The sequence below is a fragment of the Microplitis mediator genome, chromosome 9 (genome assembly GCF_029852145.1).
Source record: "Microplitis mediator isolate UGA2020A chromosome 9, iyMicMedi2.1, whole genome shotgun sequence".
NCBI classification, from domain to species: domain Eukaryota; kingdom Metazoa; phylum Arthropoda; class Insecta; order Hymenoptera; family Braconidae; genus Microplitis; species Microplitis mediator.
Genome location: NC_079977.1, coordinates 194,671 through 215,493, shown reverse-complemented (window position 1 = coordinate 215,493; position 20,823 = coordinate 194,671). Strand labels below are relative to the sequence as shown.

General features: G+C 32.7%; 5 protein-coding genes and 1 non-coding gene across 6 annotated transcripts in view; 4 read left to right on the top strand and 2 right to left on the bottom strand.

Moving 5' to 3' along the window:
• Window positions 1–1,524: 1,524 nt before the first annotated feature.
• LOC130675240 (small nucleolar RNA U3) lies at window positions 1,525–1,738 on the top strand. Its single transcript, XR_008991245.1, has one exon. It is a non-coding gene; the product is annotated as a small nucleolar RNA U3 (small nucleolar RNA).
• Window positions 1,739–2,935: 1,197 nt separating this feature from the next.
• LOC130674384 (2,3-dehydroadipyl-CoA hydratase-like) lies at window positions 2,936–4,257 on the bottom strand. Its single transcript, XM_057479697.1, has 4 exons — window positions 4,006–4,257; window positions 3,683–3,933; window positions 3,307–3,601; window positions 2,936–3,228 (listed from the first exon to the last, which is right to left on the bottom strand). Exons 1-4 carry the CDS (start codon window positions 4,121–4,123, stop codon window positions 2,951–2,953), a joined length of 942 nt encoding a protein of 313 aa, XP_057335680.1. The 5' UTR covers window positions 4,124–4,257; the 3' UTR covers window positions 2,936–2,950.
• Window positions 4,053–8,572, bottom strand: LOC130674383 (isoleucine--tRNA ligase, cytoplasmic-like). The gene is made up of 3 exons (XM_057479696.1): window positions 8,413–8,572; window positions 8,259–8,327; window positions 4,053–8,189 (listed from the first exon to the last, which is right to left on the bottom strand). The coding sequence occupies exon 3, from the start codon at window positions 8,176–8,178 to the stop codon at window positions 4,444–4,446; it is 3,735 nt and encodes a 1,244-aa protein (XP_057335679.1). The 5' UTR covers window positions 8,179–8,189; window positions 8,259–8,327; window positions 8,413–8,572; the 3' UTR covers window positions 4,053–4,443.
• A 3,411-nt stretch (window positions 8,573–11,983) lies between these two features.
• On the top strand, window positions 11,984–13,756 carry LOC130674965 (probable cyclin-dependent serine/threonine-protein kinase DDB_G0292550). The gene is made up of 4 exons (XM_057480420.1): window positions 11,984–12,427; window positions 12,560–13,062; window positions 13,201–13,438; window positions 13,496–13,756. The coding sequence occupies exons 1-4, from the start codon at window positions 11,984–11,986 to the stop codon at window positions 13,754–13,756; spliced, it is 1,446 nt and encodes a 481-aa protein (XP_057336403.1).
• The window catches only part of LOC130675069 (uncharacterized), a 126,493-nt gene continuing 119,293 nt past the window's right edge, over window positions 13,624–20,823 (top strand). Inside the window, exon 1 of the mRNA XM_057480534.1 lies at window positions 13,624–13,762. The gene's annotated coding sequence lies outside the window, so the exon portion shown is untranslated. The remainder of the gene's footprint in view (window positions 13,763–20,823) is intronic.
• On the top strand, window positions 16,749–17,802 carry LOC130675072 (uncharacterized). The gene is made up of 2 exons (XM_057480542.1): window positions 16,749–16,983; window positions 17,042–17,802. Exons 1-2 carry the CDS (start codon window positions 16,876–16,878, stop codon window positions 17,351–17,353), a joined length of 420 nt encoding a protein of 139 aa, XP_057336525.1. The 5' UTR covers window positions 16,749–16,875; the 3' UTR covers window positions 17,354–17,802.

The window sequence follows — 20,823 nt, the reverse complement described above, 5'->3', positions numbered from 1 at the left end:
TATCAGGTCCATTCACCGCCAAGAGAAGGTGGAAAATAAGTAAAGGGTATGAGGGTTTCATACAATAGTCTATAGAGACAGTTATATGTATTATATGTATTTAACAAGTTAAAGGGGAGAGGGATATGTGATATTGCGCAACAATGCTTTGCCACCTGCACTCATTTCATCACAAATATATCTATATATATATTAACTAGCGGCTTTAATCGCGTATATTACAAGTGTGGTGGCTTGTATTACTTTCGCCAATTAAATTTATACTGTATTTATGATCTATAATATTTAAGATGTTACTATATCTTTGTTCATTTCATATATTTATTTAACAAAAGAAATACCATAGCAGAAAATAGGCTGACTCAATTTATCGGCCAACTTTCGGTCTTTTACAATAAAATTTTACGGCTTTGGCGTGATTTCGGCCAAATATTTTCACCCGGAAAGTACCAATAAAATAAATGTTTTAAAATCATGACTTGGACTATTTTCGACTAGTAAATTAATTTATTACTGCAATTTATTTTTTAAAAAATTGAGAAATTAAAAAAATATATAAATTTTCATTTTTTACCCAAAGTATTTTAAAAATATTTAAATGACAAATATAAGTGTCATTTAAATAATGATAAGACCGATGAGACTGTCTTATTATATAATTTTAATATAAATCGTCATTTACATCCCACACGTGACATTTCATATACAAATATATTTTGTATCTTTGTAACGAGAGTATATATTAAGAATAATAATAATAATAATAAAAATCTAGATGAATTGATTAGCAAATAGAGACGTATGTCGGTCACGGAATCTTGTACATACAAATCAATGGTGTTACGATGGACTAAATATTTTATTATTATTATTTATGTCTAACTTCACAACTCATATATTTACAAAGATCTCGTTTACTTAAAATTTTTAATATCCGCCTTGAAAGAACTTTCTTATAAATTAATGATAATATTGATAAAATAAATAAAATAAACATGTTTTATATATGAAATATTTAAAAACTTTTAATTATCAATTTATGGAGATAGTTGCAAGTATGTAAATTAGTTTATTAATTAATGGTAGCTACGTTGTCAATAATCGGGCTGATGAAAGCGTTTGATGTTTTAATGCATACTAGAACACTAGTGGATTTACTTCCGGGGAAAAAGAGAGAGAGAGAGATTAATTAACGGCAATTGTACCGGAAGTATTTGATAAATGTTTTAATTTCTTTTTGATTACTTCAATAGATATCATCAAATAGACAAATCAACAATTAATAAGACATTGGCTTCATATTTATTGAGTGATAAAATAGGTGTCAGGAATAAAATATTTATCATGAGGGTATTTGTGATTACCGTTACGGTAGAAACCTCCTCGGCAACAGTCTGTAGAAATAACTGATGGAATTTACACAGTTCCGGGTCGGCCGCTAGGTGGCAAAAGTGGGAAATTTTTTTTCCTAGTCCAATACTTGTCATATAGATGTTAAAAGCCATCGAAAGAGAGAAAATAATTAAGATCATACTTCACAGGATCATTTCTGTAGTATATCTTCACATCCTCTCTACTCTATAGTTGAGTCGATACAGCCATGATGATGAGGAATAATCCTCTTCCCTGAGCGTGAGGAAGACTGAGTTTTAGCTCTGAGCCGAAACTCAGTCATCGATGATCGTTCACCCTTTGAACTTCGGTTCGAAGGGCTTGGGAAGTGGATATTCTGAGTGGTTATTCAATTAAAAATTAATTTTCCGAGTCTGACTTGAAAGTCCGACAATAGGTCAAGCCACTAAAATTTTAATATGCAAAACTTTTGAAGTTAAAAACTGAATAACTAGTTATTCATGTACTTCAGATACTTTCAGGTAATTTTAATTTAATTAATTAATTACTTTAGAGCAGAATAAATTAACCAAAGAAAAAAAAATCATTTTTTAAAAAATTATTTTTCATAATTGAAATATTACGAGCAACCCGCAGTCATTACATGACTATCCAAATATCTACTAGATTTATAAAATACGCAGAAAAAATATTTTTTGCCGAAAAAAATTTCAATTTGCACCAAGAAATTTTATGCATTATGAATTAAATACAAAACTTGTCTTGGGGCGAGTAAAGATTTTTTGTGTCAATAAATCCTTTTTGTTTCTATGCAGAATTTTTTGGCTTTGAGAAGTTTCCTAAAACCAAAAGGGAGTACAAAAATCTATCATTTTAGAATAAGTAACGCGGTATAAATAATATACTTATGACAGAATAATTAAAGTATTAATTTATTTAAAGAAAATAAATACGATCGTCTTTTTTCTCGCGTAATTTAAATGTAATTCGAATGATATAGACAAATCTATTTATCTCAATACTTGAAAATTAAAAAAAATTTTAATTATGAAAAGGCACAAATTCAAGTCAAGACCTATCTAATGATACCAATTCCAATAACATTAACTAATTCCATCATATAGATAAGGCGGAACAAAATTTTCCTTATTCTCTTAATAATATAAAATAGATAATAAAATTTTAAAAGTAATGTTGATAATTAATTGTTAAAATAAGCTCGTTACGTGTACCCATAATCGCCTACTAAAAGTTGGCGAACGTTTAAGTAAAAAACGGCCGGTCGAGCGCGATTTTGAAAAGTAATTTAATTTAAATTTACAATTGATTCTAAAATACTTTGATAAGTCATATTCTACTATATTTAGATTCACAATTAATTATTTATCAATAATTTTTTTTATAAAAATTACAAGAAGTTAAAGTGAGCGACTACTAGTTCTGATCGGATTTCGAGTCTTTTAGCTTAAATTTATAATAATGAAACTCGATAAGTACTTTAATTATCAAGTAATCATAAAAAAAAGCTTACTAATTTTTAGTTAATAAATAAATTTTATTAAATATATCATATAACAATAAATAAAAAAATGAAATGTTATAAAAGATCATCACTTAGCTCTCTAAAACTAGTCCTATCAAGTTGGGTAATATTGTAAGCTTTGCCATGTCTGCCGAAGCCTTGCGCAAACTTCTTGGCTCCTTCAATACCCTCTTCCAATAATATATCCGTCGAGTTATCTTTTTCAAACTCCAGAGCCTCTTCGATTGACTTGGCACCCAACGATGCAAAGTGCAGCGATGTGCGGTCCGATAACAAAGCGCGCTGAGGATATTTAATTATTGACTGAGCCAATGTCACACTTTGTCCTAGAGCTGGAAATATAAATAATTATTTTACTAAACGATATCAATTTTTACAGACCAAGATTTTTATAAAATAAAAATAATTACCACCACCACAAGTAACAAGACGATTAGCGATTCCCCACTGGAATGCTTCCTCTCCAGTGATTTCACGTCCACTTATAATCATGTCCATGGCACGTGAGTAGCCAACGATTGCCGGTAATCTCACAGTTCCTCCGCACATTATTGGAATACCAAAACGTCGGTTCAAAAATCCCATACGTGCTTGTTCTTCAATTACTCTCAGATCACACATCAGAGCTAATTCGAACCCTACACCAACTGCGTAACCGCTTACTGATGCTATCAATGGTTTCTTAGTCAGTACATTTCTGCTACTCTGTAATTAAAAATATTTTATCAATTAATAGTCAGTATGTTTATAAATATTAAGATCTAGATCTAGAATTAATGATTTCACCAATGATCCAAAGTGTGGCAAACTGTCAGTGTCTGTTTCACATTTAGATATTTCTTCTAAATCAAAACCAGCACAAAAATTACCACCCACACCATGAATTATACCAACAGATGATTCTTTATTTTGATCAAAGACGTCCAGTGCTTCTGATAATTCTTCAGCTGTCTCTCGGTCTAGACTATTTTTTTTTGAAACTCTATTTATGCCGAATAATGTAATTGGCCCGGTTTTTGATATCAATATATTTTTTCCTGCAATTAAATTTTTAAAATTAATTATTGCAAGTGACAATTTATTAATTTTTAAATAAATAATTAACTTACCTTTGCTCGTTTCTTCAAATTGTTCAGTAGCAACAGCAACTTTCGAGGTTAAATCACGTTTTATTTTATTGTAAAATAATTTACTAAATGAAAATGTCAGACGTCCTGGTGAAATCATTTCACTTTTTTTCAATATAATTATTTTAATTTAATTATTTGTTAATTCATTAAACAGATTGTTTATTGTTGTTGTTGATATACCACAAGAATTTTATATTTTTATCAAACGATTTGTAATCAAGTCGGCAGAGGGCACGTGTTTGATTTAAAATGGCCGGCATGGCGCGAAATTACGAATTCAAAAACCAGGAAAAAAATTATTAAATAAATTTTAAATAAATCAGTAAAATTTTATTATTTTTAATTTATTTATTAATTATAAATAAATTTTATTTAATTACATTTTAAAAAAGTCGAATAGCTAATTAATTAATTAAATTATTTAAGAGGTTCTAGAACCAGTCCGTCGAGCTGATCAACAAGAGCATCAGCATTAGGAACTTCAAAGTCGAAACCTTCGAACAGAGACTCAAGTTTCTTTTTTAGTGGCCCGGCATTTACTGATTTTCCTCTCGGATTTTCCAGCATCAGAGTGACCTGTTTGCCATCACACTTGACGTTGACAAACGCGCACGCAGGCGCAGAGTCTTTCTCAGCACCAGCGTCAGTCTTTCCAGACTTGCTCACCAAAATTGTTTTTTTATTTAATCCCAATAAATCTGTTTTTTCTGACAGCAAATTATTTCCGCTACTCAACTCAAATTTCTTGTCGTAGAGTCCAAATAGGACGCGAATCTCATCTCGGAGCTGCTGATAACCAATAGTGTCACCAGTTCTAGGACTCTGGAGTAAAACAACTCCGAGTTCACCAGACTTGGCATCAGCTGACTCGACATCAACGAGCTTAACATTAACAAACTTCAGGAACGGTTCGCTCCGTCTCTTTCCTCCACTGCCGGCTCTCTTGACCAACACCAAGTTCATGTCTACTCCCTTGATCTTCTGCATTTCTTCTACAATAACATCAGCATCGCTGGCCATTTCCTTCAACTCACGCTGCGGTGTCTTGGTAGTGCTCTCAATAAATTCTTTGTAGCTGTCAATGACTTTCTTCAGCATGCTGGAGGAGTCTTTTATCTCGTAGTAGACATCAACAGCATCAGTAGGCACCAACTGGGCCTTCTTCCTCAATTTCTGTACTCTGTTAATTATTTCTCTGGCAATACCTTCATGCTGCATCGACTCATCCGGCGTGATGTTCAGCAGAATCAAAATATTTCCTTCGCAATGGGCCTCGTACTTCTGGGACAGCTGTTCGGCAGTCGGTCCAGAGAAACTGAACATCAGCCTCAAGTCTTCCTCTTCAAGTACATGCTGGTTTACAACAATCTGTTTCTTCACCAGAAACTCTTGCAGCTGATCATCAGTAAGTTCTTTGATGGCTTTAATCATGGCTTTGAATTCCCCTCGTAGTCTGACTCCCAGAGTCTTGTGGTCCGGCTCAGCACGCAAGACGACTCCATACTTTTGTTTGTCCGTCGTCACAGTCATCTCCTTGACATTGAGCTCTTCCAGGATGTACGACTTGAGCCGAACTATTTCCTCGAGAATCCGCGGACTCGGATGAATGATGACTACCTCTGGCAGTGGATACTTTACTGGAATAGTCTTGCGATCACGTACAATGCGACCGAGATCAATAACAGTCTGCATGTGATAGACAGCACGTTCTATTTCCTCATTGATCAATTGTTCTCGCGGGGCTGGAATCATTTGGTAGTGCACACTCTCGTTGTTCTTCGTCTTGGGCAACCAGGGCAGCAGTCGCTGATACATAAATTCACTGAGGAACGGCGTGAATGGAGCGTTGATACGCACCATCGTGTAGATCACGTAGAAAAGTGTGTTCAAAGCATGCTCGCAGTCTTTGGTTCCGCCTTCGCCCTTGATACGTTTCCGGTTCATGCGCACGTACCAGTTGGTCAGATTGTCGATGTACTTGACCAGCTTTGGGACAACGTTGTACAGCTTGTAAGCCTTCATCTCTTCCTTCAAGAGCATCAGCAGCGTCTGGGTAAATGACAGAATCCACTTGTCCATGATATTATCCGAGACATTTATCATCTCGTCAACGTCATGGAACACAAATTTACATTTTTCTTCAGTCTCAAATCGCTCGATATTTTGATTTAGAAACCGGAAGGCATTGAACCAGGGGAGAAAAACGTCTTTGATGACATCGCGGACTCCTTCCTCCTTGAAACGTAAATTTTCTGCTCTTACGACCGGGGAGTTTATCAAGTATAATCTCAGCGCATCGGCACCATAACGATTAATTATTTCCATAGGGTTCGGATAATTTTTCTTACTCTTGGACATTTTTTGTCCGTCAGCTGCCAAGACTAATCCATTGCAGACGAGATTTTTGAACGGCGGCTTATCAAACAGAGCTGTAGAGATGACCAAGAGTGTGTAGAACCACCCGCGGGTTTGATCAATACCCTCGGCAATGAAATCTGCCGGGAAACTTTCTTCGAAATCTTTGACTCTATCAAACGGGTAGTGCATCTGGGCGTACGGCATCGACCCCGATTCGAACCAGCAGTCAAATATTTCGGGAATACGTTTGAGGACTCCGAAGTTTGGGCCACGTCTTGATGGAATTGTCAAGTGGTCAATACTTTCGCGATGGATGTCCGTCACTTTGGTACCAGTCAATTCCTCGAGCTCGGCGATGCTTCCCACGCAGACAACCTCCTTCTTGTCATCAGAGATCCAAAGTGGCATTGGATTACCCCAGTAACGATTGCGACTGACAGCCCAGTCACGTGCGTCGCGCAACCAGTTTCCAAAACGTTTGTCCTTGACATAATCCGGCACCCAGTAAGTCTCGGCTGTTGTTGACAGCAACTTGTCCTTGATGCTCTCGACTCTGATGAACCAGGAGGGTACGGCTTTGTAGATCAACGGAGTGTCTGATCTCCAGCAGTACGGATAACTGTGACTGCATCCCGCGTACTTGAGGCACTTGCCATTAGCTTGCAAAACCTTGATAATTTCCTTGTCTGCGTCTTTTACATACATCCCGCTAAAGTCTTTTACTTGTTCAGTAAATTTACCGCAACTGTCAACTGGACAAATGGGATTCTGGTCCTTGGTGATGATGCCAGCTTGCAAATTGCACCGGTAATCGTCCTCGCCAAAGTACGGAGCCTGATGGACAATTCCAGTACCAGTTTCAGCAGTAACATACGAGTCATTGAGCACCTGGAAAGCTCCTTGGGATCTAAAGTGCTCAAAGTAATTGAACGGCGGCTCGTAACGTTTTCCTTTAAGCTCAGAGCCCATTTTCTTGCCAATTATTTCGTAAAGATCATCAGACTTGTACACCTGAGCCAGCGCAGACTCCAGCAAAATGTAAGTCTTGTGTGACACCTTGTCTTTTACCAGCACGTACTCGAAGTTTGGATTACAACAGAGCGCCAAATTGCTGGGTAATGTCCATGGAGTTGTCGTCCAAGCGATCAGTGATACGCCCGGCTCGTCTTTAAGTGGGAAGGCCACGTAAATTGACGGGTCAATAACTTCTTTGTAATTTAAACCTGCTTCAAAGTTGGACAGAGGTGTGTTGCAGCCCGTGGAGAAGGGCATCACCTTGACTCCCTGATAAACCAGCCCTTTGTTGTACAGTTCTTTGAAGACCCACCAGACAGACTCCATGAACCAGGGGTACAAAGTCTTGTAGTCGTTTTTGAAGTCGATCCAACGGCCCATGCGTCCCACTATTTTCTCCCAATCCCCAGAGTACTTCATCACAATGCTACGGCACTCTTTGTTGTAATTATCGATGCCCATTTTCGCGACATCCTCAGGACCTTTGATGCCCAGCGCTTTCTCTACCTCGAATTCGACTGGCAAACCGTGCGTGTCCCAACCAAAACGTCGCTCCACGTAGTAGCCATTCTGGTGAGCATATCGTGTCACCACGTCTTTTATTGTGCCGGCTAGTATGTGTCCATAGTGAGGTAGACCCGTTGCAAAAGGCGGCCCGTCGTAAAATGAATACCGCGGACGTCCTTTTGATAATCGCAAGCTGTTTTGAAAAACGTCGTTCTTCTGCCAGAACTCGAGAATCTTCGACTCCTCTTCCGGAAAGTTTATTGTTTCGGCCATTTATGTTGAAACTAAAAAAATAACCAGATATAATTAATTATAATAATTAATATGTAATTCAAATTGTTTTTAATACTCACAATTTATTAAATCAACTCGAGCTTGGGATTGATGATGAAAATTACCGGTATTATGATGAAATAGGTTAACTAGACCAAAGAATTGATAAATTTATTGTAAATTTAATAAGCGAGTAAAATTAAAATGTTTAGATTATTAATCACGTGTACTTACAATTTATTTATTTTGTCACGTAATGAATAATTTCAATTAGCAAATAAATTCATTTAACAAAAACATGTGTTACTTGTTGTCAATTATAAGTCCATGTGTCACTTATATTTTTTTTTGTTACTCCAAATCTTTGCGCATGCGCATGCGCTTGAAATTAAAAGCGCGCGATTTTTTTCTCTACTATTTACTAGACCTAAATTTTATTTTTAATAATTAATTACTAATATTTTTGTACCACTTAATTTTTTTAATTCTTCATTTATTTGAAATATTTATTATTCATTTCTTATAAAACCAATAAACTATTTGTTAAATAAATATTACTTATTAAGGGTACGTATATTTAAAAAATAAATGATTAGAAATTGGACAAAAATTAAAAATCATACATCAAAATAAAATGGTGGCAGAATATGTTAGAAAAAAATTTTTAATATTAAAAAAAAAACACTGAAGTGTTTGAACAAACCTTGGCGAGGAAATAATATGCAGAAGGGTGTCCTAATACACTTGGAGATTTGATTTAAATTCTTCCAAGTGTATTCCAGCTAAAAAAACGTCACTTAACTGCTATTTCCCCACCAGACGATGCCAGATGATTTTGCTCAGGAACTTGGAAGGTCGATCAGCATCAGCCATCAGCAACACTTTACACTATCACTGAACACTTAACACTTAACGACACCACAGACACTTTTTACAATTAAAATTTTACAAACACTACACAATTTAATTAAACAATAACTATGAGCAAAAAATTTAATGGATAATTACACGACGCCACTGCACTACTGTTTCAATTCAAACGTATAAAGAACAAAGAAAGATCTGGACACTACTACTGAAGTTGTCGATGATACTGACTGACGCTATTGGGCCACCAGTTGATACAAAACAATCGACTTTGCGATTCTCTCGCCCCCCACTTTAGCAAAAATTTGACCGTTGAATAGACGCGCAGTAGCGCCAACTTGGCGCGAAATTTCAGAATTTAAATTTTATAATTCTATTAAAATTTGTTTGCGGGTGCATTCTCTCATTTCCAATAATTTATTTGTTGAATATTTAAATTATTGATGAAAATGATAAGCTTTAGAGTATATTTTTTAGTCTGATTGATATGATTATTGATACATATCAATTTAAAAAAAATTATTAAATTTAAATTCTGAAATTTCGCGCCAAGTTGGCGCTACTGCGCGTCTACTCAACGGTCAAATTTTTGCTAAAGTGGGGGGCGAGAGAATCGCAAAGTCGATTGTTTTGTATCAACTGGTGGCCCAATAGCGGCAGTCAGTATCATCGACAACTTCAGTAGTAGTGTCCAGATCTTTCTTTGTTCTTTATACGTTTGAATTGAAACAGTAGTGCAGTGGCGTCGTGTAATTATCCATTAAATTTTTTGTTCATAGTTATTGTTTAATTAAATTGTGTAGTGTTTGTAAAATGTTAATTGTGCAAAGTGTCTGTGATGTTGTTAAGTGTTCAGTGTTCAGTGGTAGTGTAAAGTGTTGCTGATGGCTGATGCTGAGACCTTCCTAGTTCCTGAGCAAAATCATCTGGCATCGTCTGGTGGGGAAATAGCAGTTAAGTGACGTTTTTTTAGCTGCAGTACACTTGGATCAATTTAAATCAAATCTCCAAGTGTATTAGGACACCCTTCTGCATATTATTTCCCCGCCAAGGTTTGTTCAAACACTCAAGTGTTTTTTTTTTTTTTTTAATATTAAAAATTTTTTTCTAACATATTTTGCCACCATTTTATTTTGATGTATGATTTTTAATTTGTGTCCAATTTCTAATTATTTATTTTTTAAATATTTAAATTTACCGTGAAAATAATAAGAACAATTAATAATTATCGACACAATTGAATTTTAATAAAATTATTAAATTTCAATTTTGAAATTTGGCGCCAAGTTGGCGCTACTGCGCGACGCTGGATTCGACGTTCAAATTTTTGCTAAAGTGGGGGCGGTCGAATAAATCGCAAAATCGATTGCTTTGTTTTAACTGACCGTTCAATAGCGGCAATCAATATCATCGATAATGGCAGTAGGAGTCCAAATCCTTTTTTACGTTTGAATTGAAACACAGTATTGCAGTTAAGTCGTGTAAAATTGTGCAGTGATTATAAAATTTATCTTTTATTAATTTAAATTGTGTAAAGTGTCTGTGGTACAGTGAAGTGTTCAGTGGTAGTGTAAAGTGTTGCTGATGTTGATGCTGAAACCTTCCTAGTTCCTAAGCAAAATCATCTGGCATCGTCTGGTGAGGAAATAGCAGTTAAGTGACGTTTTTTTAGCTGCAGTACACTTGGAGGAATTTAAATCAAATCTCCAAGTGTATTAGGACACCCTTCTGCATATTATTTCCTCGCCAAGGTTTGTTCAAACACTTCAGTGTTTTTTTTTAATATTTAAAATTTTTTTCTATCATATTCTGCCGCCATTTTATTTCGCAGTACGAATTTTAATTTATCTATAAAATCTCTAGCTATCGCTACATGGCAACGGATGGCTAGAGCTAGAGCTCGAGCAATTTTCAAATGCACCCCTAGTTTATTCAATACCCGCTTGATTTTTAATGCTGTTTGAATTTTCGCGCCATTACTTTGTCATCGGTAACGTAGAATTTTTGCGTTAAAATTTAACCGCCGGTAATTTAAATTCAAATAAAAATATAACCGTTTATTTTTATTTACTTCTATAGGTTATATTTATAACCTCTAATAAATAATTGTTGATATATTTAAAGTTATTGGATAAAATCTCATAAAATAATAATTTATAAATAAGAAAAATTAAAGTAATAATTAACAATGTATCGAAAATCAATTAAAAGTAAATCAAAATCAACTAAAAAATATTCAAGTACAAATAAAAATAAATTACAAATAAATTTGAGCCGATTATCAGACTCGTCTACACAATCAGAGCATAAAAATGTTGACCCACAAGATAATAAATTAAAGTCATTTATGAATAATGATAATGACAAATCAATAATCAAGGATCCAAATTTTTTATCTGAAACAGAAACAGATACTGATAGTAATAGACAAAAAAATCTTCACACTGAGCTAGCTGTCAAAGACAATGTGCTGAGCACAAATTGTTTGGAATTAAGGCAAATAATTATTAATAAAACACGTGAATTGTTTGATAAAAACAATGACTTTTATCACAAGACTGATCAAATACTTAAAGCTACTGAGATTATCAATAATAATGGAAAAAATGTTATTCCATCGCCCAGAAGAACTCGGTCATTTAAAAATTTATTGACAACAAAATCAAATGTAAATAATTGTGAAGAATCTTTAAATATATCAAATATAGGTGTACCAATATCATGTTCGACTTTTACAACTTGTGATGTACAGGAGTCATGTAATTTACCAAGTACGTCAGTATTAAAACAAAATACATCAATATTAAATACACCGCAAGCTAAAAATAATATAACGCGTGTGAAACCATCTGTTAAAAATATACAGATGTGTAATTATAATTTATTGAATAATAAACAAAATCTAACTGATAAAAATACGATAATTCATCAGCAAACTATGGAATTGACACCAGTACAAGGTAATTGTATTTTAAATAAAACAAATAATAAAATACCAGATGCTAATCGTTTTTCAATGGACGTTAATACGTCGCTTGATAATATTTATCATAAATGTCCTGAAGATGATAATGGAGATGGTGGTAAAAAAAATTTGAAACACGGACACATGGCGATTATTGATGAAGAAAATGACGAAGATGGAAGATTTAGTAACAACAAAGTTGGTAGTATTAATAAATTAATTAGTGATAAAGAAAGTTTGGAGTGTGATGCGATTGAAGGGACACCGGAACAAACTCAGCAGAGTCAGTTGAGAAGAAATATTTCTCGATTAATTGGGCAAAAAACTAGTGTTGCGAGTAAAAATGATGATGAAGGTAGAGGTGGACTGGACAAGACGATTATTTTAGACGATTTGACTCTTGATAAAAATCCTAAAGTCACTGATAAAGGAACGATTATTATTGATGAGACATCGGAGGATTCAGACAGTGATGCTGATAGAAATAAAATGATTATGGAGACAGTTAAAAAAAAATTAAATATTGGTAAACGTAGATTGTTTACTCAGCACAATAGTCCTGTTTCTTTGTCTCCGCTTAGTCCGATGCCCAGTAGTTTGAGTCCTGTACAAGTAAAGAAACCGATCAGAAGAAGAAGAGTCAGAAGAAATGTCACCCAGCCTGTCTTCACTAGGTCACAAGTCAATAGTATCAATCATGGAACTCGAGTTTCTACGTCGAGTTTGAGTGACTCGAATCTTCAAGCTGAAACACAGAAGACGAAAATAATCGAGAAGGAGACGGAGGAAGAGAAGAAGAATAAGAAGAAGAGAATTATTAAGAGTAAAAAAATAGTTTGCAAAAAAGCTAATAAATGTAATTTATTGAGCTTAGTTAGTCAGAAAATTAACAAGAATGGAGCTGGAACTCAAGCTTACGATAATAATAATGATCCTGGTGATAATGACAGTCCAATGAGTTCAAATGTATTTATGGAAAATAAAAGATTGGCGAAAAAAAGTCGTAATCACAGTAAATCTATTATTATTGTAGCTACGGGTTTATGTAACGGGTAAGTTTTATTTTTAATTATATATAAATATTTATATAGTAGTATTTACTTTATTGTTTGTGTTTACCTATTGGTTTGTATATTTATTGGCTTATTGATTTCCAGTAATTAATTGAGTTGTTGATTGGGTTGTTACAGGGATAAAGATATCGTTAGAGAGGCGATTAAAAAAATTGGCGGGGCTAAAATGGAATCTACTGTTAGTAAAAAAACAACTCATGTTGTTACAACTGGAGTCCGTACCATTAATTTACTTCGTGGTATAATAAGGGGTTGCTGGGTTTTAAAGTTTCAGTGGATTAAAAACTCAATAGAAGCTTCTGAATGGCTTGTTCCTGATAAATATGAAATTGAACATTTTTCAAAAGTACTCAAGGTAATTTGTTTTAAATTTTTACCGGACAAATAAATTAATTTGCTATTGTATTGATAGGAAAATCGACGAGATCGAGAAATATTTGGCAGCTCATACGTACCCGAGTTATTTACAGCCAGTGGATTGATACATATTCAAAACAACACAACCCCACCCCAAAATGTATTAAAGGAGTTAATTAAAACAGCCGGTGGTTATACAATTGATGATCCTAAAAAAGCTAGAATAATAATTGGGCCCACTGGTCTTAAAGAACTTTGGGTATTAGATTCAATTACAACCGGTGAATTACAACCTATTGATCAGTACAAAAGATAATTTGTGGTGAGTTTAATAAATAAATCTATTGTAGTTTTTTTTTTTATTATTATTATTATTCCTAGACTCTCATTAAAATTTTCCTTTGAATCCAACATCAAAGCTAAAAGATAATAGTCGACATATAGTTAAGTCTATATTAAAAAAAAATATTAATTTTATAAATTAAATAACAATATAAAGTTTATTGTAATGTATAAATTACTGATGGCTTGAAGCGTATTAGAATATTCATGTTATACATAAATATACATAGATTGATGTTGTTAGTTGATTCTGTTGATAGCTACATTGTACTAGTGTTGATAGCATTAATGGGGACTGCTGGTAGCTGTTGGTTTCCTTTTCTTGTAAAAGGAATAGAATAGAGTAGAATAGAAGCGTAAGATGAGGAAGACCAAGACAAGGATGACGAGGACAACAGTAGAGTCTTTACCTTCTAGCTCGTGTTCGTATGTCTCGGTTGGTACTTGAGCTGTTTTCAAGTGCAGTCGTGTCGTTCTTGCTTGTTATACATATATCCATATATATATATGTAGGTGTATAATACTTGGCACACGGTACTCGGGTAGCTCGGGTACTCGGATTTGCCTGCTACCCCAAAAGTGCACCTACTTAGGGTTGCCTTTACTTTATACCAGAGAATGAGGAGGAGAATGTCACCCCCTTTAGACTTTCTCGACCCTTGCTACTATACAGAGAGAATTATTATTCAACTACTAAAAACTACAGCTAGTTCATTAATATTTATTTATTTTTTTTTTTTATTAAAAAATTTAATCTATAATATTTATTAAAGTTTTCAATCGCCCCTGGGAATACTTTTATTTTTTACTTCAATGCTCTTTGTATTAATTGTTTATCATCTGAAAAATATATATATGAATTACTAAAGAGAAAACTTTGATATTTGTATCAAAGTTAGCATAGTAATTAAAAAAATTCCATTTATCTTTTAAAAAAAAATTTAATATTAAAAAAATTTCGCACATGCCCTGATAACTTTTTACATTTATTAGTAAGATTGTCTGTTCGATTATTAAATGTGCATACGCAGACGTATAAAGTTTATATCCAGAATACCATAATGCATAATACTTTTTTGTTATTTTTATCATTATTATGATTATTTGTGCATGAAAAATATTTCCATTAAGTAAGGCAAGAAGGTTCAACTACTGGGGACATTGCGCCGCATGGCTTTTATCCTGATTAGTATACGACAGCACCAGAGCAGCTACGGCAACAGGGAGCTTGGAAAATATATTCTGATGCATGTGCACATGTATTTAATCAGAGTAGTTACATAATTACGTAATACACTATTACTATTTTTCTATTTTTTAATTTCATATTGATTTATATTTTTATTTTTTTCTATTGGAATTTTTAAGTTTCATAAATTTTACAAGTTTTTTTTTGTTAGATAAAAAAAATAGTTGACATGTGTTTTAAGGTGTAATATTGTCGAATGTAACTTGTGGGTTGTCGTACACATATCAATTACACATGTTTTCGATAATCCAGACGTTGAACACGTATGGCCTCTTTTTACTCCATTCCTCTTTGTATTTTATTTTCTTTGACTATTTTTTATTTATCAGAATTTTTTTATTCGATTAATTTTTTTTTGAATAAGGAGCCTTTGATTCTTTCTATTCATGGATGTCTCTGTGTTCTTTCCTTTAAAGTCATGTAATTAATTTACCTTGAAGACTTATTAGAATTTTAAATTGTATATAAAAAAAAAAAAAACTCGTTGTTTGAAAAAATAAATTTAATATAAAATGTTAAGAAATATCCGGTCTATGTCCGTTGGAAAAAAAATCTATATCACGAAAAAAGAAAAAAATGTTATCGTAAAAATAAAAATTTAATATCTCAATTTAAAATCGCGCCTGAATGCACTCAATATAACGCAGTTCACAATATAAAACTTTTATGAATTGACATTGATACTTTTCCGTCAATAATTGTTTCATCTACATATATATTATATTTAATGTTAAACTGAAATTGAATTTTACATATAAATTTTTAAAATTACCTCAAATAGACATTTTTACAAGACTGTTATTATTTCCCGTCGTAAATGAACAACTTGTATATCCGAACAAACTTATACATTAAATCTCCCGCGTACATAAATATATAAATATTTATTTTACATCTTTTAATTTGATATATTTTTATTTTTTTGACGTTATAAACCCGTAGGATTTTATTTAATTGAAAAAAAGTTGTAAAATAATCTGCCACAAACGACCATGATCGTTATAATATACCATCTAGACTCTTTACTCTAGCAAGCAAAACCTCTTTCATAAAAATAATTTCGAATGCGACAATTTTTTTAAACCTCCCTCTTGTTTCAGCATTTATTTGTGCATATGTATTTTTTATTGTACACATATGGATACTTATATATATATATATTTGCGTGTTGTTATTATTCGTTTGTTTGTTTGTTGTTTGTTACCTTGGTCGTTTTTTTTTTTTTCTACCTGTTATATACTTGTTTGCTTACTTACGTACATATGTATATATATACGGATAAACGATTTTAACGAGGGATATATAGTCACCCGTCACAATTTATATTCCCTTTAAAATTTAAAATTCCACATTCAACACCTGATTAATTTACTCATTTTTTTTTCAATTTATTTTTATAATTAAATATCTAAATTGAATTTATTATTTTATGTAAGCTTTTAATCCTTTGCTCTTCATTATTATTATAATAACTTTTCAATGGGGAATTTATTAATAATTAATTATTCGATTCCAAGTACTTGATGAAAACTAATTTTACAATTTAAATTATTTAAATTCATATTTTTATTTAATCAGAATTATAGTACGCAAATAATGAATTATATATGAGGTAAATGTCTGTAATTAAATATTTTTTTATCATTAATATTGACAAGCTTTTAGTAAAAAATTTAATTTAATCTTTCTAATGTTAGAAATGAATTGAGTTACAAACGAAAGTAAAAAATAATTAAATTAATTCATTTGTTTAATTTGATATCAAAATTTCTAGTAAAAATTCATGAGATAAAATTTTTATAGAATAAATTTAAAAAAAAAAAGAGTAAAAGAATTTATAAAAAATGTATTCGACCCAATGTCCAGCCGAACCTTGCGATGGACCGAAACCTGAGGATAATAAAAATAAACCATCAAAGGAAAATGAAAGATTAGATCGCTTAGAAAAAGAGGTTATTTTAAAAATAAAATGAATTTATTTATAAATAAAATAATAAAATGATTTAATAGGTGGGAATTCTACGTACGGATGTTGATAAAATAAAGTGGGAGCAAGCCGTCGCCGAGGCAGCAATAGGTCGCGCTATTATCCGCGGTTCAGCGTCATTAGGCTGTTTTGGGTTTTTACTTCCTCAGCAACAAGAATCTCTTCAGGGCAATAAAAATTTAATGATTGAAGACCCCCGTAATGTATTAAATCAAAAATTTAAAACTAATCAACAAAATAATATTACGTCAGGGCACGATAAATATAAATCATGTGATCCATGTCCGGAAAATAAAAAAAATATAAAAGACGATGATTTTTTTACATTTGGATAATTTTTTTTTTTTTTTTTTCAATCATACGAGACTTGTAATTATGATTTTAAAAATAAAATAATAATAATAATAGCGGGAAAATAAAATTATTTAACCATTTATTAAATATATTACGTGTGAGGGATATTTATTGAACGTGCAATTATTTTCGATAGCGAGTTAATTAATAGACGTTAAATATTGTGCGATAACGAGAGACTGAGTGAGTGAGTGAGCTAAAGCCTGGGATTTAATTACAAGTACCAATACATATATACATAAGCTTATTGATGCTTTAATATATATTATATTACCTATGGTATTATTTTAAAAATTACCGAACCGCGGAATGACTCTTGATGTTTATTTGTATTTAATTTAATAAATAACTAAGTGTTATATTTCTATTGATGTTTTTATTGTACGCTGTAATTTATTATTTATTGTGATTAAATTAAATGGAAATTAATAAGTAGGAAACTATCACAATAACTTGTTTTCATTATTATTTAATACGACAAAACCCAGTCATTAATTTTAATTGGTAATTTACCAATTGAATGAATAAAAATAAAATTATATGAGCAAAAAAAGATGAAAATTTCAAAGTTTACTTAGAGTTGGTTTCTGTTTTTTGTTTGACATTTGAAATCTAAGATAGACAGTTGGTAGCTAATCAGTAGACTTGGTCAGGGTATTGAATAGGGGTTGATGAATGTGTCAGGGAGTCTAAACAAGTCGTCCAAGATGATACCTTTGCGATATCTTAGTGCAAATATTATACGAATCCGGATGCTGTTTCTGGTCTAGCTTCATCTCTCTAGTATACATGTATACTTAGGGTATTATACATGTAGATATACATAAATACCGGTTTTAGTAGCCATGGACTGCAGTCTGTTTCAATGTTTTCATTTGATATCTACTTGTCCGCTGAATGGGTTGGGAGCTTAGCTTTGGATACGATGAGACATTCAAGTCTAAGATTGCGCGAGCCATTTTCCGTGACCGGTAAGATGTTGTCTTTGAGATATGTTACCAACGTCGTTGCCGCAAATGACTTTGCTTCAACTAGCTTTTATAGTTTAGTTTAGCTATCTAAATATATATATCTCTATATCCATACTAGTACATATCTACTTTCATAAATCATTTTTAACATTTATGTTTACGAGGATAAACGATAATCAAATACTATGCTCACGTTTAATACGTGATAACTGATAACACATGCTATTAAATAAAATATTAAATGAAAAAATTTTTATTACAAAATTTAATGATGTAGGATTTCATATGAGTGGTTCATTTCTTTTTTTTTTTTTATCGTTACTTTAATGTCAGATAAGTCTAGTGATATGAATGAAAAAAACAGACAATGGTCTTTTGAGATTTTGGTCTTTTGAGATTGAGCAAAAAAAGTAAAAAACAAGTGGAAAACGAGAAGAGAGAGAGAGAAAGAGAGAGAATATTCATATGACGGAAAAAAAGTCATCAACCGTAATAAATAAAATGTTAGCGCAGCAGGTCTTGTCTCTCTATGGGTATATACTGTAAACTTACACTTGAGTTCTTATCGTTAGACTGTAAGTATCAGTGTGTGTAAGTCTGGATGTAGATGTAGATGCGGGTGCGGGTGCATACTCGGTTATTATGCGTACAGCCGCATTTGATCCCTGAAAAAGCTTCCCAAGGATGTGTGAGGAGTGGTCGCGATGTCTATGTGCTTCTCTATTTTACATCCATCATCTAATTTTTATACTTTACCAAGTGGTCTAGGTAATTTTTAAGTAAAATTATCCAGGCACAAGATGATTTGGGTAATTCTGGGAGAACATCAGTTTCAAGTGAGAGGTACATTTGAGATGCGCAATAAAGTTAATAATTATTTATTTATAAAGATGTATATACATATATCTTGATATGTTCCGATGAGACACATGCACTTGAACATGTTGAACAAAAGCAGTCTTTCGACCCTCACTGTATCCACTACACTATAATATACTAGTTCATATATATGTATATATACATAGCGGAGCCTCTTCTGCGATCGTTGCTGTGATGTTGTCGTGCAGCACCCCAAGTTAACCCGCTTCTGAGGATATTACCCCTTAGTCGTACCCCCCACCTATGACTTCCCTTACGCATATACATGTATATAGGTATATAAATGAGAACATGTAATAGTACTCTCGTACTCGGTTATATAGAATTGACTACTGTACAATCTACATTGTAGTATACGAGTAGTAGAACTTACGGATATTCCTGGGAGACAGCTGTCATTAGAAATTCCAGCTCGATGTCATTACAGGTAGACAGGTATTATAATAAGAGGATAATTGGATTGGTTAAAGTGTTAATTGAATCCTCAGGTAGTGCGGTATGAATATATTAATCTTAACTTACAATTGTTGTATAAAAATGTTTTAAAAATTTTAGGGTAAACGCAAATGACTTTAATTAAAATCCTGTGTAAATAAAAAGTCTGACTTTGATTAAATAATATATGATATGTATATATGAATTTTTCTATACAAAATTTTACTGTATGGAGCTATGTGTCTATACATATTGTGAGGCTTGGAATTAAATACGGAATTTTTTTATTATTATTTTTACTTAAACTTTTATATTTTTCTGTGTATCTCTTTATGCTGAATTAAAAGTTGTCGCACTTGGAGCGCGACTGGAATAAAAATAAGAAGACGAGACACCAGTCATCACAGCACGACGTTGACACGGAAGAGCGATATACGTTTACGCGTCGACGATTCTGTCCTTGTTCATTTTTCTCCATCGTTCTCTTTGTGTCTGTGTTTTTACGCTCTTTTTTATTTTTTTATTTTTTTAGTTACAAGTATTTTAAAAAAGAAATAAAAAAATACATTGAAATAAAAATAATTTACATGCACATGTACATCCACATTACTGTAAATTGTAACAAAAGTATTTTTAACAATACATTGGATAACAAAAATTCTTTTATGTATCGAAACATTTCATAAATAAATAAACAATGTTTTGAAACAAAAAAGTTGGATTGTAAAAAAAATAATTTGCTTTTACTGACTGCCTGTGGCGCTTAAACTGATCGGGCTGCTGTACTCTCGATCGTCTCGATAACTCTCACCCTTCAGGGGTACAATATCTATATATATTTTATCCTAGATATAGGGGCATTCCTCTGGGGTAGATCTAGTCGGCTATAGATGCCTTACAATGTATGTGTGTGTATTTAAATGTATAAGTTCGTTTACACAAGGCGCGGGAGTTTATATTTTTAAACTAAGCTCCGAAGGCTACAGAGACTAGAGCTAGTACCAGTACTAGTAATTTTTGTCTATATATGTATATACAAATATATATGTATGTGTGTTTGCATACGGTTCACTGCTAACCCCATCTTGAAAGTTCGGCGATGCAATAGAATACGAGCAATAGACTCAATGGTACTTGTTATTTTGAATTCTCGGCATGTTCTTCCA

Bases quoted from the DNA above. Each gene is read 5' to 3' on its own strand.
- LOC130674384 (XM_057479697.1), bottom strand. From the start codon at position 4,123: ATGATTTCACCAGGACGTCTGACATTTTCATTTAGTAAATTATTTTAC. The intron at 3,934-4,005 runs GTAAGTTAATTA...ATTTAATTGCAG, and splicing joins ATTTGAAGAAACGAGCAAAG to GAAAAAATATATTGATATCA. The intron at 3,229-3,306 runs GTAATTATTTTT...TTATATTTCCAG, and splicing joins TCTTGTTACTTGTGGTGGTG to CTCTAGGACAAAGTGTGACA.
- LOC130674383 (XM_057479696.1), bottom strand. From the start codon at position 8,178: ATGGCCGAAACAATAAACTTTCCGGAAGAGGAGTCGAAGATTCTCGAG.
- LOC130674965 (XM_057480420.1), top strand. From the start codon at position 11,984: ATGGAATTGACACCAGTACAAGGTAATTGTATTTTAAATAAAACAAAT. The intron at 12,428-12,559 runs GTCACTGATAAA...TTGTTTACTCAG, and splicing joins CTCTTGATAAAAATCCTAAA to CACAATAGTCCTGTTTCTTT. The intron at 13,439-13,495 runs GTAATTTGTTTT...TTGTATTGATAG, and splicing joins ATTTTTCAAAAGTACTCAAG to GAAAATCGACGAGATCGAGA.
- LOC130675072 (XM_057480542.1), top strand. From the start codon at position 16,876: ATGTATTCGACCCAATGTCCAGCCGAACCTTGCGATGGACCGAAACCT. The intron at 16,984-17,041 runs GTTATTTTAAAA...ATGATTTAATAG, and splicing joins TAGATCGCTTAGAAAAAGAG to GTGGGAATTCTACGTACGGA.